The sequence below is a fragment of the Odocoileus virginianus genome, chromosome 10 (genome assembly GCF_023699985.2).
Source record: "Odocoileus virginianus isolate 20LAN1187 ecotype Illinois chromosome 10, Ovbor_1.2, whole genome shotgun sequence".
Taxonomy (NCBI): domain Eukaryota; kingdom Metazoa; phylum Chordata; class Mammalia; order Artiodactyla; family Cervidae; genus Odocoileus; species Odocoileus virginianus.
The window spans coordinates 2,620,627-2,636,869 of NC_069683.1; the positions used below are offsets into that span (position 1 = coordinate 2,620,627).

Consider the following 16,243-nt stretch of genomic DNA (forward strand, 5'->3'; position numbering starts at 1 on the left):
ATTAGAGTCAGCTCTGGGCTTCCCCGCTGGCTCAGCGGTAAAGAATCTGCCTGCAAGGCAGGAGATCCAGGCTCCATCCTTGAGTCGGGAAGATCCCCCTGGAGGAGGGCATGGCGACCCACTCCGGTGTCCTGGCCTGGAGAATCCCATGGACGGAGGAGCCTGGCGGGCTGCAGTCCACAGGGTCGCACAGAGTTGGACACGACAGAAATACTAAGCAGCTGCAGCAGCGAACTCAGCTCCAGGGCTCATCTCTAGTGAGCAGAGGGAAAACAGGCAAAACCTCAGCGTTGAGGGTTACCTGAGCACAGAGGAGGAGCTTCTGGATGCGGTGGTTCCAAAACCACTGGCTTTTTTTTTTTTTCTTCATTTTTTGGGCCTCACCACACAGCATGCAGGATCTTAGCTCCCTGACTCGGGATTGAACGCGTGCCCCCATGCAGTGGAAGTGTGGAGTCTTAACTACTGGACTGCCAGGGAAATCCCCAAACCACAGGCTTTTCAGAGACAGAACGTGGAGGATCTTTGAGTCAAAGACATCACCTCCAGGTCCCACGAGCCTGGTTTGAGTGGGAGTTCTAGAGCATCTTCTACAGCAGTCCCTGTCCTGGAACTCCCTACTCTAGGAGAAGTGTGGGGAGAGGGGAAAAGCTGTGGGCAAGTGCCCCCCGTGGCTGGAAACGTGAGGATGTCGCTACTTTGGGCCACTGCTTAGAGAACGTCTATGTGGCAGGCCCCAGGCGAGGCCTTTTGTCCTTTGTTGTCATCTGTTGTTAGTCGCTAGACTGCTAAGTCGCGTCTGACTCTCTCTGACCCCGTGGACTGCAGCACGCCAGGCTCCTCTGTCCCCCACTGTCTCCCAGAGTTTGCTCAAAATCACGACCACTGAGCTGGTGATACTGTCTACGTGATCCCATTTAACCCTCACAGCACCTGCGGGATTCTGAGCCGCTATTATCCCCGTTCAGATGGTGAACTGAAGCTCAGAGAGGTTCGCTCAATGGCCCAGGGACACACAGCTTCTTGGCGACAAGACCCAGCACACTCCCGTCCCAGATGCCTGTCACGGTTGTTGAGAAAATCACATCAGGTGAAGAAAGTGGGAGGCCGGGGCTGCTTATCCCAGAGTGAGAGAGGCTCCCGGCGGGGTAGGGAGGGAGCCCCGAGGAGCCAGACAGGATTTTACAAAACAGCCTTTAATGCAGTTAAGACTGGGGCCGCCTGCCCAGCCCCGCCGCCTCCGTGGAGCTGAAGGGAACCTCCGGGCCAGCACTGGCCAGCCCCTCATTTCTTCTTGGTCTTGACCAGCCCCTTCTGCACGAGGCTGCGGTACAGCTCCTGGATGTAGGTGTAGACACACTTGGAGTCAGGCACCGCCAGCCGCACCATGTCGTCTACCTCCAGCAGCTGGGCGCAGTCGGCCAGTTTCCTGAGGGGCAGAGGGGGAGGGGTGAGAGGTGGGGGGGCTAAGGGACGGGGTGGGGCAGCCCCCTAAGGATGAAGCCCGCAGGACTGCGTGCAGCAGCGCTGGGACTTCGTCTGGCGCAACCATCCCACTGTACAGATGAGACAGTTGCGGTCCAGCAGAGTCAAAACTCAGACTCAGCGTGGCTTGACTCTAAAGCCGTGTTTTCACTGCCCCGCGTGTCTGCACTTGGGAGTGCGACCCTCTGGTCTCGGGTTCCGCGTGAGCCACCCTTCTGTGTGCGCCCGTGTCCGTCATCCAGAAGGACAGGCCCCGCAGGAAGAGTTAAAAGCACAGACCCCTAATCCCGGCTGGAGTGTGGGCGTGCAGCCTCAACTTCTCCAGCTTCTACAGGCTCTGTGTGTGTGCTGAGGGGCGCCGCGTGCTAGGCCTTCTGGGGAGTTCATCACTGAACAAAATAAGAATCCCCCATCCTCATCAATGTTCTCGTGGCAGAAAACAGGCAGTCGTCAAATAGAAATTGATGGTACACCAGAGGATGAGAGATACTATAGAGAAAAAGAAGGCAGGGAAGGACAGGACATGTTTCTGGGCTCAAGGGGGTTTGCTTTTGTAATATTATGTTGGTGATGGCATTTACTTATTTATTGTCAGTGTCTCGCAGCTTCTGGGATTTTAGTTCCCCCATCGGGGATTGAACCTGGGCCCTCGGCAATGAGAGTGCAGAGTCCTAACCACTGGACCGCCAGGGAGTTCCCCAGAAAGAGAGAGAGAGAGAGAGAGACAAGTTGCTCAGTCGTGTCCGACTCTTTGCAACCCATGAGCTGTAGCTGACCAGGCTCCTCTGTCCTTGGGATTTTCCAGACAAGAACACTGGAGTCAGTTGCCATTTCCTCCTCCAGGGGATCTTCCTGATCCAGGTATCAAACCCGGGTCTCCAACACTGCAGGCAGACTGTTTAGCATCTGAGCCACCGGGGAAGCCCGGAGTTCCTCAAAGAGATTTTTAATAGGAAAAGTTCTCTTAAGAGGACTTTTAAGCTCAGGAAAGTTCTCCTAAAGAGAGTAAATCAGGTACATATTGGCAGGAAGGGGGTTCCAGGCAGAGAAAACAGCAGGTGCAAACGTCCTGAGGCAGCAGTGCTTGAGCAACTGCATGGAACTTAGCAGCAAGTCCTGTTTCTCTAGCTTCCCAGCTGCTCTTTGGGACCACAGGCTACTCCTGGCTTCGCTGAGGCCGACCATCTGATCTGAGCATTGTCAGGGCCTTGCCACCACATTCCAGGAGCCTTATCAAGTGTTTCCCTCTACCCTTCTTTTTTTTTTGCTGCTCTGCACAGCTTACAGGATCTCAGCTCCCCAACTCAGGGACTGAGCCAGCCCAGCCCAGGGCAAAGCCTGGAGTCCGAACCCCTGGGCCAGCAGGGAGCTCCTAAATGCCTTCTCTTGACTGGTCTTGTTTCCTCCACTCCTCTGTGTTCAGCCGGCAGAAGGGGACCTGGAGACTCACAGCACCTTGGTGGTTTGCCCAAAGCGAGCAGCACAGCGGGGATTCCACCGCGGGCCTGTCGGACGCGCCTGGCATCCCAGCCCTGAAGCTGGGTCCCAGCAGGCCGCCCAGGGTGCCGGCAGGAGGGGCCACCAGGTCCTGGCGGGCGTCCTCTCAGGGCTGAGTCAGCTGGACTGACAGCCAAGCCAGACGGGCCTGGGCGCAGGCGAGGAGCGCAGACTGAGGGGCTTAGAGGAACAGGACGAGCTTCCCGCCACCAATGCCTGCTGTCGGCTCCCGGCTCTGGGTCCGGTGCGGTTTCCACCCGGGAGAGGCTGGGCCTGGGGAGCCAGGGCGGGACTATTCCAGAGGAATCAGAGAAGCCTCCTAGAAGGGAGCCAGCTGTGGCCGGGCCCCTTACTTTGCACACGTCGTCTGCACATCCAGCCTTAGGAGAGGTTCCGTCAGCTGCCGAGGGTCAGAGAGCGAGGGAGGGGGACTCCCTGGGTGGTCCAGCGGTCAGGGCTTGGAGCTCCCAGGGCGGGGGTGCACGTGTGACCCCCAGTCTCCCATGGTCAGAGAACTAAGATCCCGCACTCCTCACAGCATGGCCACACACAGCTTGGCAGCTGCAGGAGGACAATGACCTGCGGCCCAGAGGCCAGGGACGCCTGTCAGGGCCAAGCCACAAGCCCTTCTGATGGTGACCGAGAGCTCGCAGTCCCGGCCAGGAGTTTCCCTTTCCAGGGCCGGGTCGGCCGCACCCTCCTGCACCAGCCTCCCGTTATCTCCCTGCTGCAGCCACACACGCATCGTTGTGACCGTCAAATCAGACGATCCAAGAGAAGCGCTTAGCAGGACGCCTGGCGTCTGATCACGCTTGGTTCCCATGGCTTGTCATGGCCCTTAAAGGTGCTCTGAGCTTGGAGCAAGACACAGGGCTCCTGACCCCTTCACCCCCACCCCCAGCCCAGGGCACTGCCCCAGCCCAGGGCAGGATAACGTGAAACCGAAGGGACCTTCCAGAGCACCAACTCCGCATGCACGCGTGCATGCTGTCGTGTCCGACTCCTTGTGACCCCATGGACTGTAGCCCACCAGGCTCCTCTGTCCATGGGATTCTCCAGGCAAGAATACTGCAGTGGGTTGTCATTTCAGTAAGGAATCTGTCTGCAGTGCAGGAGACCCGGATTCAATCCCTGGGTCGGGAAGATCCCCTGGAGAAGGAAACTGCAACCCACTCCAGTACTCTTGCCTGGAGAATCCCATGGACAGAGGAGCCTGGTGGGCTACAGTCCATGGGTCTCAGGAGTCGGACACGACTTAGAGACTAAACCACTACCTGTAAGAGATCTTCCCGAGCCCGGGATTGAACCCGGGTCTCTTGGCATCTCCTGCACTGGCAGGCGGGTTTTTTTAGATCACTGAGCCACCTGGGAAGCCCTTCTGCAGAACCAAGCCTAGGAGTTTTCAGATGGGATCCTCGGTGCCCAAGGGCCAGGAGACGTGCTTCAGGACCATCTTAGGAAGGGGGTTGGACTGACCTGGGGTGCCCCGGGATCTCCTCCCAGCCTAAAAAGGCTGCCCTTAAATCTGTTTCCTGTGTTGGGCATCCACTTACTGTTTTGTTTGAGGAAGCTGCCGGTGGGGTGGGGGACCCATTTGAAAAGCACCAGTCAGTATCAGCCGTCTGGTTTTGCCAGTGGGGACACGCAGACCCAGAGAGGGGAGGGTGGCTGCCCCGGGCTTCCCCGCGGGTTGGTGGCCAGGCCTGAACTCGCTCAGAGAGCTCGGCCTCCCGGACCAAGACGCTGCCAGCACCCCCAGTGACTTGTCCCCTCCTCCGGGCCTTCAGAAGTGCCCTCAGCCATCCCTTCCCGGACCCCGGAGCAGTCCTCGTGGACAACACCCTCTGCCCAGACCAGGTGGCCCAGAAGCCTCCCCTGGGCAGGAAAGGAAGAGTGGCCCAGCATGAGCTCCCGGGAGCCTCCAGGCCACTGGGGGACCGGCCGGCCTCCCGGGGGAGGTGGAAGCCTTTGGGCGAGTCTGGCTTTGGGGCTTTGGTGGGGTGGGTGCCTCCGCTCCCACCACCCGGCAGCCTTGCGTTCGCCTCTCAGGGTCTTCCCTGGGCTCCGCTGCTCCTCACGCCCCTCCTGCCTGTCTGGTCCTGGAACCCGGCTGTGTGAACCTCAGCAGTAAGTCTCCTTCCAGGTCCCATAGCGAATAACAAGGGTCATCACAGGGGCTCCCCCGGCAGTCCTGTGATTGGGAATCCGCCTGTCAGTGTGGGACCACGGGTCAGTCCCTGGTCTGGGGTGATTCCACATGCCTCGGGGCAACGAAGTCTGTGGGCCAGCCACACTGCTGGAGCCCAAGAGCCTAGAGCCTGGACAAAAGAAGCCTGTGCACTATATGAGGAATAGGAAACCCTGCTCATCACAACTGGAGAAAGTCCGTGCAGCCAAAAAGAAGTAAATTTTAAAAATACATAACAATTGTGATATCATTCATTTAGTATAGAACAGCAGCTAAGATTCTTGTTTATTTGAAATGTTTGCCGCGGGTTAGGCACTGTGATAGGGACTCCCTATCGCAAACTCCCAGTCTTCCCCTCCTTTATCTCTTACCCACCTGCATGTTCCCTGCCTGTCTCCTCATATTTTATTCTGCATGCATGTGTATTTGCTATCTGTCTCTTTCAAATGTGAGTCACGGGAGTTTCCTGGTGGGCCAGTGATTTAGACTCTGTGCTCCCAACGCCAAGAGTGAAGGTTTGGTCCCTGGTTGAGGAACATGCCACGGGGCACGGCCAAAAAATAAAATACTATAAAATAGAATAGGCGTCACGGGCAGCGGGGATTTTGTGGGTTTCGCCCACTGCTTGGTCCTCAGCCAGTTCACTGCATCCGAGAAGCACCTGTCGGACTCAAGGAGGTGTGGCCACGGGCTCGGCATGACCCGCCCTCCAGGGGCCCCGGCCCCAGTCCCCGCCGCGCGGCGGCCCCCGCCCGGCTTACTCTGCGGTGGAGAAGGCCAGCGTGAAGTTGTGGCGGCGCTGCGCGGGGTCCAGCGCCGCGTAGTCAAAGGCGTCGGGGAAGAACTTGTGGATGAGCGCGCAGAAGGCCATGCCGCTGCCCCAGCTCGAGGAGAAGTTCTGGATGTCCACGTGCTGCGGGGGCGGGAGCCGCATCAGGGGCCTGCGCCTCGCCCCGTCGAACCGCCCCACCACCACCCCGGCAAGGCCGCCGTCCCGCCGCACGCACCTCGTAGCTCCTGGTCATGGCGCGGCACCACTCCAGCAGCATGTTGCGAACGCCACCCACCGCCGCGCCAGCCGCCTTGGTGTTCCGGAACAGGGCCGTGGGGCCCGAGGCCGCCCTGCGCGCCGGGGCGGGGCGGGAGATCCATCAGACGGCAGTCCTCCCGGGGGCGGGGGGCGGCCATCAGACGTCAGTCCTCCCAGGATAGGGAGGGCATCAGATGTCCCTCTGGGGCTCGGGCTGTTTCTCCCCCACCCCATCCTCCCACCAATTCCGCTCCGCCAGCCCCTCGCCCAAATCCTACCCCCCGAACTTGTCCACGATGGCCTTGCGGTTCTGAGCTCGGGGTCCCCGGGGCCGGGTAGGAGCGGACACCCTGCGCTCTGGTGCCTTCTCTTTCTTCTTCTCCTCTGGCGGAGGGGCCTCCGTGGGGCTCTGGGGCACATCACTGGGCGAAGAGTCACCGCTTGGAAACGTTCAGAGGAGCGTGAGAGGGGCTGGGACCCGCCCCTACAGGGAGGAGGCTGGCTGGGCAGTGGTCCCTACCGGCCCAAGAGGCTACCGAGCTACATGGCTGCCTCACACACGTGCCTTCAGGCCCAGCCCTAGGAGGCGCTGAGAAGGAAGACTGAGGTTCAGTCCGACTGCCTAGGTTAGAACTAGGGCACATCTGAGGTCTAACCTGAGTTAGAATCCTGCCTAGGCCTCTTATTTGCCACGTAATCTTGGGAGTGTCAAACCAGTCAGTACTAAAGGAAATCAACCCTAAATATTCTTTGGAAGGACTGATGCTGAAGTTGCTTTGGCCACCTGATGGGAAGAACTGACTCATTTGAAAAGACCCTGATGCTGGGAAAGATTGAAGGCAGGAGGAGAAGGGGATGACAGAGGATGACAGTTGGATGGCATCACTGACTCGATGGACTTGAGTTTGAGAAAACTCCAGGAGTTGGTGAAGGACAGGGAGGCCTGGCGTGCTGTGGTTCATGGGGTCGCAGTCAGGTGTGACTTAGTGACTGAACAACAACTTGGGACTGTCATGGCACTTCTCTGAGCCTCAGCTTGCTTGTCTGTATAATGGGAATAGGTACCTGGCAAGGTGGGTCTAAGGCTCTGTAAGAAGGGGAATGTGAAAGCTCACCAGATACCTTTCCCTAAGAAGGTCACATGGAGGTGACTTTCAGCTCGAAATAAAGGAATACTCTTCTAATGACTGGAGAAGGCAATGGCACCCCACTCCAGTACTGTTGCCTGGAAAATCCCATGGATGGAGGAGCCTGGTGGGCTGCAGTCCATGGGGTCACTAAGACTCAGGCACAACTGAGCAACTTCACTTTCACTTTTCACTTTCATGCATTGGGGAGGGAAATGGCAACCCACTCCAGCGCTCTTGCCTGGAGAATCCCAGGGACAGAGGAGCCTAGTGGATTGCTGTCAATGGGGTTGCACAGAGTCGGACATGACTGAAGCGACTTAGCAGCAGCAGCAGCTTCTAACGACAAAATTTGTGCCCTGGCGAGGGGAAGGCTCTTGTGTCATCCAGCACCTTTCAGGCATCAGGCATCAAGCTGAGTGCTTTATACACAGACGTCATTTGAGCCTCACAAGAAGCCTATGAGGCAGGTACCCTGACCGTGCCCACTTCCCAGGGGAGGAGGGGGAAGTGATGTAGCCACAGTCACACAGCCGGGGCTTCCCTGGTGGCTCAGCGGTAAAAAAAACAACTGTCTGCCAAGGCAGGAGACTCAGGTGCCATCCCTGGGTCAGGAAGAGCCCCTGGAGGAGGAAATGACAAACCCTCTCCAGTGTTTTTGTCTGGGAAATCCCATGAACAGAGGAGCCTGGTGGGCTAGGGTCCATGGGGTCCCAAAGAGTCAGACACGACCAGCCTAGCGACCAACACAGCAACAGGCAGCGGTGCTGTCCAAACGCAGCTTTCTGCTCACACCCGACCGGTGATGCTGAGACTGCGGGGACAGACAAGGCTGGGGGCTCCCATGAGGAGTCCTGGGGGTGCTGGGGAGGAGGCTTCTTCAGCACTGGGGGGGGGGCAACCAGGGAGGCCCCACCGCCCACTGCTCCCCACTCCAGCACTTCTCATTTCCCCAGCTCTGCCCTGAGCTAGGGGAATATCTGGCATATCTCGAGCCCAGATGCTGGAGGCCCAGTCTCAGGGGACAGCAGGTTCTGAAGGGAGCAGGTGGTGATGGCTGGGGCGGAGCTGGGGCTCCAGCGTTGGACATTACCTGGCTGAAGGACCTGGCTCTTCAGAAGCCGCGGTGTCTGGGCTCAGCCCCTCTGAGGGAGAGGAACAGGAGGGAGGGAAGCAGGGCAATCTGGTGCGCCCCCCCCACGCCCCCCGGGGGGCCCTGAAGCAGGTGGGGTCCTGGCCCCCCATGCCCCCCACACCCCCGGGGGGCCCTGAAGCAGGTGGGGTCCTGGCCCCCCATGCCCCCCACACCCCCGGGGGGCCCTGAAGCAGGTGGGGTCCTGGCCCCCCATGCCCCCCACACCCCCGGGGGGCCCTGAAGCAGGTGGGGTCCTGGCCCCTTCCCCCGGACGCCCCTCACGCCCCCGGGCGGACCCTGCATCAGATGGGCCCCTGGGCGCCCCCCCCCCCCCCCCCGCATGCCCCGGACGCCCCCCACACCCCCCGGGGCGCCCCCTCACCTGGGCTGGCGCTGCCGCCCTCCTCCGTGGGGCTCTCGGGCCATCCCTCCGGGGAGCTGGGAGGCCCCCCTGCCCCGTCCTCGGCCTCGGCCCCCGCACCCTCCTCCTGCTCGTCAGCAGGACCGCCCGGCTCCTGGAGGAACGCGCTGGGTGAGCTCGTGCCTGCCCGAGGCTCTGCGAGCGCTTCAGAAAGATCTGGAAGGCAGCCCGGGGCCAGAGTGCGGCTCCCCCGGCCCCCCGCCTCCCACCCAGGCTCCGGGACTTTCCCGGAGGAATAAAGCGGGCCGGGGGCTCTGGGGGGTACTCTGGGCCGCCGTGGGGCCCCCTCCCCCTCCCTCCTCCCCGCCTCCTCACTCACCACCCCCTCCGTCACCTCCTCCTCCTGTGGCTCGGGCGTGGCCTCCTCCGCCCCGGCGGCCTTCTTGGGAGAGCCCAGCTGGGCCGCTGGAGCGCCGGCTTCCTCCTGGGCTGCAGCCCGGGGCTCCTCCGCCTTGCCGCCCTCCTCCTGAGGGGCCTCGGCGGCCTCGCCCTTCCCTTCGGCCTCCCTGCCTCCAGCCTCGGCCTCCTGCGCCGCGGAAGCCTGCTTCAGCTCGGCCTGGGCCTCTCCGCTCGCGTCGACGCTCTCCCTAGACCCAGGCCTGGCCTCTTTCTCGTCAGCCCTCGGCTTCTCAGAGGCTGACGCGGTCTCCCCTTCTCTCTCCGCCCCCGCGGGCTCAGAGTGGGTCTGGTCTCTCCTGTCGGTCTTCCCAGGGGCCGCGGTGGTCTCTCCCTGCCCCCTGTCTTCCTGTTGAAGGCCAGCCTCCCCTTGGGATTCCGCCTTGACCTCACCCAGCCCGTCAGCCTGGCATTCAGCGGGAGCGCCGTCCTCGGCCGGGGCCCACTCCTGCTGGCCCGCTCTGGCGGCGCTCTCGGTGGGGCCTGCGGCTGCCTTCTCCACAAGCCCTGCGGCCGCCTCCTCCGCAAGCCCTGCGGCCGCCTCCTCCGCAGACCCGCCACCTCCCGCGGTCTCCGGGGCCTCCGCGGCTGGGGGGACAGTGGCCCCGTCCTCAGTGGGCTTCCCCGCCTTCTGCTCCATCTCTGGAAAGAGAAGACAGACACAGCCGGTCATGCCCGCTTTCTCCAGGTGAAGGCCCTGGAGTCTGGACACCTTCAGTTCAGTCCCGGGGCCCCCATTGCTGGGACATGAGACATCAGCACCCACTTTCTGTCTGGCTAAATGAGGGGGAGGGCCCCACTTCCCCCAAAGGCAGTGTTGGGCCAGCTATGTTCACTTGCTGTCCACTGAACTGTCCTCTGCAGGTTGTGACTTGGGCTTTAAAGGACACTGGGTCAGGACTTGCTTGGTGGTCCAGTCGTTAAAAATCTGCCTGCCAATGCAGGGGACACAGGTTCGATGCCTGGTACGAGAAGATTCCACGTGCTGAGGGGCAGTTAAGTCCTTGGACCAGGACTACTGAGCCCGCACGCCTGAGCCCGAGAGCCGTCACAAGAAAAGCCCTGGGCATCGCAGGGAAGAGTATCCCACTCGCTGCCACTAGAGAAAGCCTAGAGACCCAGCACAGCTAAAGGCAAATAAATAAACAAAAACCCTTAAAAAAACAAGAACGCTGAGTCACCTAATGCCTTTTCAATGATTTGGCCTCTTTTTTGGATAAGTCAGCGAGGTGGTTACAGTTTGACACTTGCATCCCTGGACAGTTACTCCTCTTTCCTTTTGATGGAGATAGCTGTCCTCAGGGCCTGCAGGCTCAGAGCCCAAAGCAGACAGGAATCTCTAGATAGAATCAAATAAGACTGCTTTGATTCCAGTTGGATTTATTTTTACAGTTACGTTCTATTTCTGGCCGGTGACGCGGAGTTTCCATTTCCAATAGTGATATAAAGTTTCTGTTATAAATACACTTATTGAAGTTAAAATCAGCTAATTCGAAGGAATATGTTCAGGAAAGCAGGATACAAGATAGTTAAGCTGTGGAGATGGCGTAAAGATGCCTGAGATTTGCGGAGCCCCGGGCCTGCATGGGGTCTGGCTCTCTGCCAGCTCCGGAGAGCTGGCCCTGGGCATGGCAGAGTTCCCTTGGGTGAAGAAGAGATATGTGCTCTCCCTGATTAACCTCCTCAGGGAAGTCTGATCCTCCAGCTGCCGGGGGTGGGAGGAAAGGGAGCGCGTGACACTTTAATGTGAGGTTTCCTCTTCAAGTACTGTATGTATAGTCAGCCTTTCATATCCTTGGGTTCTGTGGGTTCAGCCAACCTTGGATGGAAAATATTTGAAAAACAAAAAAAGTCCAGAAAAGTCCAAAAGGCAAAACTTAAATCTGCAGCTGCTCCAACTATTTACGTAGCATTTACATGTTATTAAAATTGTTAACATAACGTTTTCATTGTCCTGGGTGTTGCAAGCAATCTAGAGCTCACTTAAAGTGTGAGAAGGACTGTGTCGGTTAACAGCAAATGCTACACCATTTCATAGAAGAGACGAGAGCATCTGCAGATTTTAGTGTCCTCCAGGGAGGCTGGGTCTGATTCCCCACAGACACTGAAGGATGGTTATGCTGTCCAGTCTACAAAAATAGCTGGGTAGGGGGACAGAGCCAGCTCCTTCCTCCTTCTGCTTCTTGGGGGGGTCTGTTTACAGAGAAAATAATCCCCAAATAATGTTCAGAGCATGACTCAGGCAATAAAAGAAGCAGACACTGCTGTCACTGGCTAAAAATACCTCCCGCTCTCTGCAGGGCCGTCACTCTGGGTACAGTACCCCTGGCACCTGAGCAGTTGGGACGGAGGCAGGAAGACTCGTGTACGCGGGCCAGGGCCCTGTTCCTGCCAGCCATTCGGGTCCTGGGGTCCCTGGTTCAGTCTCCCACCTTTTCCTCAGGAAGCGGGCTGGGATTTTCAAAGATGCTCATGCTGCCCTTCAATTTCACCACTCCTACTACAGGCCACGGTTCACAGCTCTAGCAGTGAATTAAAGCTGGAGGGAAATCAATGAAGCTGGGGGATGGAGCGCCCATCGGCAGGGAGCTGGTGGCTTGCCCTGACCTCCCCCTCAAGCCTGGGACCGGAACGAATCTCCTTGCCTCTCTGGAGAGTCTTCATTTCCAACACAGACGGGACTGGTTGGGGTTGAGTTAGCGAACTGTGTTCTGTGGAAAACTGCGCTGTGCTCAGTTGTGTCCAACTCTGCATCCCCGTGGACTGTAACCCACCAGGTTCCTCTGTCTGTGGGGATTCTCCAGGCAAAAATACTGGAGTGGGTTGCCACGCCCTTCTCCAGGGGATCTTCCCAACCCAGAGATCGAACCCAGGTCTCCCGCGTTGCAGGCAGATTCTTCACCAGCTGAGCCACCAAGGAAGCCCAGGAATACTGGAGTGGGTAACCATTCCCTCCTCCAGGGGATCTTCCTGACATAGGAAATTGAACCGGGTCTCCTGTGTTACAGGTCAATTCTTTACCAGCTGAGCTACCAGGGAAGCCTGTGGAAAACTAGGGCCTCCTAAGACATTCATAGGGCTTCCCAGCTAGTGCCAGTGGTAAAGAACCCGTCTGCCAATGCAGGAGGCGAAAGAGACTTGGGTTCGATCCCTGCGTCTGGAAGATCCCCTGGAGAAGGAACTGGCACCCCACTCCAGTATTCTTGCCTGGAAAATTCCACGGGCAGAGGAGCCTGGTGGGCTACAGTCCATGGGGGCTGCAGTCCATGGGGCCACAAAGAGTCAAACATGACCGAGTGAGTGAATAAGACATTAATGAGGGCTACACTGGGGACAGGAGGGTGTTCACTGGCTAAGCTTGTTCCAAAAACAGCCTACCCTTAACCGTTTTAGAGTCTTACAGCTTCATTAGCACTTAGAGTGCAGATACCCCATGGTAAAGAAATCTTAACTTTGTTTAGCTTCCTTTAACTCATTTTTCTCCAAACATATTTGGCCTTGGGTTTTCTTTTACTTGCTTTCTTTTCACTTTGCTTTATCTATCCTGAGGTGGCCTCTGCCCTGAGTCTCTTTCGCCTCCTGCATGGGCAGGCGGGTTCTTTACCACTGACACCACCTGGGAAGCCCTATTAATGTCTTAGGAGGCCCTAGTTTTCCACAGGCTTCCCTGGTACAGATGTGAGAGTTGAACCACTAAGACGGCTGGGTACCGAAGAAGTGATGCTTTTGAACTGTGGTGCTGGAGAAGACTGTTGAGAGTCCCTTGGACTGCGAGGAGATCCAAGCAGTCCATCCTAAAGGAGATCAGTCCTGGGTGTTCATTGCAAGGACTGATGCTCAAGCTGAAGCTCCAATACTCTGGCCACCTGATGCGAAGAGCTGACTCACTGGAAAAGACCCTGATGCTGGGAAAGATTGAAGGCGGGAGGAGAAGTGGACGACAGAGGATGAGATGGCTGGATGGCATCACCGACTCAATGGACGTGGGTTTGGGTAAACTCTGAGAGTTGGTGATGGACAGGGAGGCCTGGCATGCTGCAGTTCATGGGGTCGCCACGAGTTGGACACGACTGAGCGACTGAACAACCACCCTGAGACACACCTGCTGCCCTCTTGAGCAAGGCCCCCTTTAGCAGAAGAAACTTTAGCTGATGCTGGTCTGAATGGTCCACACCCATCCCTGCCTTGCACTCTTGTTGGGAAGGTGGTATGGTGCACAACTGAAAATCACTGATTCTTCAGCTTCCAACGAGGGGATTCCCAGCTCCCACTGTGACCTTGAGCAAGCTTCTTACCCTGCCTGGGTTTTGACTTCTAGAGATAAAAATAGGTCTCACCTCACAGGGATGGTGGAGGGTTAAGAAAGCCAATGCATAGAACGTGTTTGGGGGCGTTCCTGGCACAGAAGGAGGACTCAGCCTACATCAGCTTGAACGGTGTAGGTTGGCTTCTGCCCTGCCCTGGGCCAGATTAAGGTCCTGACTCAGCCAGGAGGGCATTTAGTTGGTAAGACAAGGCAAAGAAAACTGGACACCGGCAAGACGATGAGCCCTCTTTATGCCTCAGAATGTGGCAGTGAGAGGCTAAGACACAGCTGAGCCCCGCAGCCGTCTTACCCTTCATCCAGGCGCCACACACAGCCCGGTGGAGGGGAAGGGCAGGTGTACACACACGCGCACACACGCGCGCACACACACCCCCTCAGCCAGCCTGCGTGTTCCTCACCTCCGCTCTCCACCCTCCAGGCCTGTCACAAACAGCCAAGGAGTGAAGAAATGCAGAATACTGAGATGCTAGGATAACACCACCCACTCCAGCAGTGACTTCCCTGTAGCTCAGATGGTAAAGAATCTGCCTGCAGTGCAGGAGACCTGGGTTCGATCCCTGGGTCGGGAAGATCCCCTGGAGAAGGAAACGGCAACCCACTCCAGTATTCTTGCTGGAGAATCCCATGGACGGAGGAACCTGGAGGGCCATAGTCCCTGGGGTCGCAAAGATTCAGACACGACTAAGTGACTAACACACACACCGCAGCACTGACCATTCTAAGCTTACTGCGGCACCCTCCATGCCTCCCTGCTTCCTCACTCTAACCCCTCGAATAGGCGTTACTGGCCCTGTTTTACAGATGGAGGAATTTGAGGCTCGGGGAGTGGAAGGCCCTCGACTACAGTGGTGCTTAGGACAGTTAAATGGCCAAACTGTATGTAGAACCCAGGTCCCCTGAGGACCAGTCCAGAGCTTCTGCCGGAGATGCTGCCCCCTACCAGCTCCTCAGCCAGCGTCCCGTGGGAGGCGCCCGGCGGGGGTGAGGGGGACCCCAGCAGGGCAGTCAGACGTGGCTGAGGAGGGCGGCTCTCGCGTCCAAGTGCGCGGTAGCCTCCGGCCCCCCACCCTTGCCCGGGGAGGCTTCAGTCCGCCCCGGCTCTGTGTCCCGTGCGGCAGCTCCCGTCCCGGCAGACGGGAAGGCAGAGTGGCCAGGAGCCCGGGTTCCAAGCCCCACGGAGTGGGGACCGTGCTGGGAGCTCTGCTGACACCTCACGGCCTCTGCCGCTCGGCCTGCCTGCCGGTGGCCCTCCAGCCAGCGACATCCCTCGGAGATGCCCGCCTCAGCTGCTTAGACGCCGCCTCCCACCCCAGCTGGACTGGGAAGGCTGCGAGGCCCTCTCTGCCCATCAGGTCCTGGTGGGTGGCCACATGCGGGCGACTCTGCTGAACACCCCAGGGCTGAGTCTCCAACCTCCGGCTCGAAAGAGTCGACAGAGCGATGGACAGAGTTGGAGAGGATTTCTCCAACAGGGGGGCGCTGCTCAGAGGCTCCTGCCCTTGGAGGTGGGCAGAGGGGTCGGCAGACGGAGGGGCCGCTTGGAAAGGGGAGCAGGGCTTCGCCTACCTGCGGGGCCTCTGTCTGGGGTCCTGGAGCCGCCTCCTTCCTCGAGCTGAGCGGTGTCTCTCCCGGGCTGTCTTTAAGCCCCTGGGCTTCTAGCCCCCACCTTCCCCCCCCCCCCCCCCCCGCAAGGGCCTGGGGCCACGGACCAGCATTGTTTACTATCCTGTTGGTACAACACTCCCCCTGGACGGGGAGGCTCGGGTTTCCCGAGGAGCGCCGACAGGTGGCACCTTCCAATCACTGCCGGCGCTCCTGCCTGCTGGGCCCACGTCCGTCCTGAGCCCATCTCCTTCCCCGCGTCCTCGCCTGGCCTGGCGGCCCCCACGGCGTCTGCGGGCCCCTGTGGAGCGTGGCCACCGGCTGGCTGGCTGGCTTCCCCGCCCGTGCAGAGCCCAGGTCCTGCACCTCCGTGCCCTCCACGCGCCTTCCAACAGCCCCTTTACCCGTCCCCGGACTGAAGCAGCTGCAGGAGGCTGGGCGAGGGAGCGGGTGAGGGGACAGCTGCCGTGGGGACCTGTCTCGGGCCCCCGATGGATGCGGCGGGGGAGGGGCAGAGAGAAGGGAGATGGTTCAAGCTGATGGCTCACGAGTCCAGACGATACCGAACCGAGCTCTATTTTGAGCGAAGTGACCGGGACATAGTAGGTGCGGAACAAATTTTTGTGCTGAGTTGAGATTTTTGCTCTGAAAACCAGAACATCTTTCTTTACCTTCTCCAGGGGTCCTGTGGTCTAAGAAGTGTACTGCTTTCGGAGAATGTGTGAGGGGGGCTGTGACAAAGCTGGGGACTCCCCCAACCACCCCCCCCTCCCCGTCCCCACCACTTCAGCCACCCTGGCCTCCTTCCAATTCCTTCAATAAATTGATTCCTTTCCGTACTCAGGACTACCACCGTTCCACTCCTGCTCTTTGCAAGACTTTCTGCTCTCAAATGTCATTTCCTCCTAGAGGCCTCCCATGACCTTGAGTTCCTCTCCATCATCTCCGCATATTTTATTTCCTTCTTGTATACTATTTGTTGAAATCCAAAGTCACCTTATCCATTTCTTTGTCACTGGGGTTTCTCTCTAGACT

At 58.7% G+C, this 16,243-nt stretch overlaps 1 protein-coding gene across 2 annotated transcripts; it reads right to left on the reverse strand.

Moving 5' to 3' along the window:
* Window positions 1-1,177: 1,177 nt before the first annotated feature.
* Window positions 1,178-15,283, reverse strand: SMTNL1 (smoothelin like 1). Of its 2 annotated transcripts, none has more exons than XM_020892609.2 (7): window positions 15,173-15,283; window positions 8,845-9,921; window positions 8,421-8,472; window positions 6,479-6,640; window positions 6,178-6,292; window positions 5,932-6,083; window positions 1,178-1,429 (listed from the first exon to the last, which is right to left on the reverse strand). In XM_020892609.2, the coding sequence occupies exons 2-7, from the start codon at window positions 9,917-9,919 to the stop codon at window positions 1,285-1,287; spliced, it is 1,701 nt and encodes a 566-aa protein (XP_020748268.2). In that variant the 5' UTR covers window positions 9,920-9,921; window positions 15,173-15,283; the 3' UTR covers window positions 1,178-1,284. The 2 variants fall into 2 exon arrangements, with proteins under 2 accessions (XP_020748268.2, XP_070329019.1); XM_070472918.1 differs by lacking the exon at window positions 15,173-15,283 and adding an exon at window positions 10,461-10,615.
* Window positions 15,284-16,243: the final 960 nt, after the last annotated feature.

Excerpts from the sequence above, each read along its gene's own strand:
- SMTNL1 (XM_020892609.2), bottom strand. The coding sequence starts at position 9,919 with ATGGAGCAGAAGGCGGGGAAGCCCACTGAGGACGGGGCCACTGTCCCC. Across the intron at positions 6,641-8,420 it reads GAGCCAGGTCCTTCAGCCAG|CGGTGACTCTTCGCCCAGTG; the intron begins GTAATGTCCAAC and ends AACGTTTCCAAG. Across the intron at positions 1,430-5,931 it reads CTGGCCTTCTCCACCGCAGA|GAAACTGGCCGACTGCGCCC; the intron begins GTAAGCCGGGCG and ends TCTGCCCCTCAG.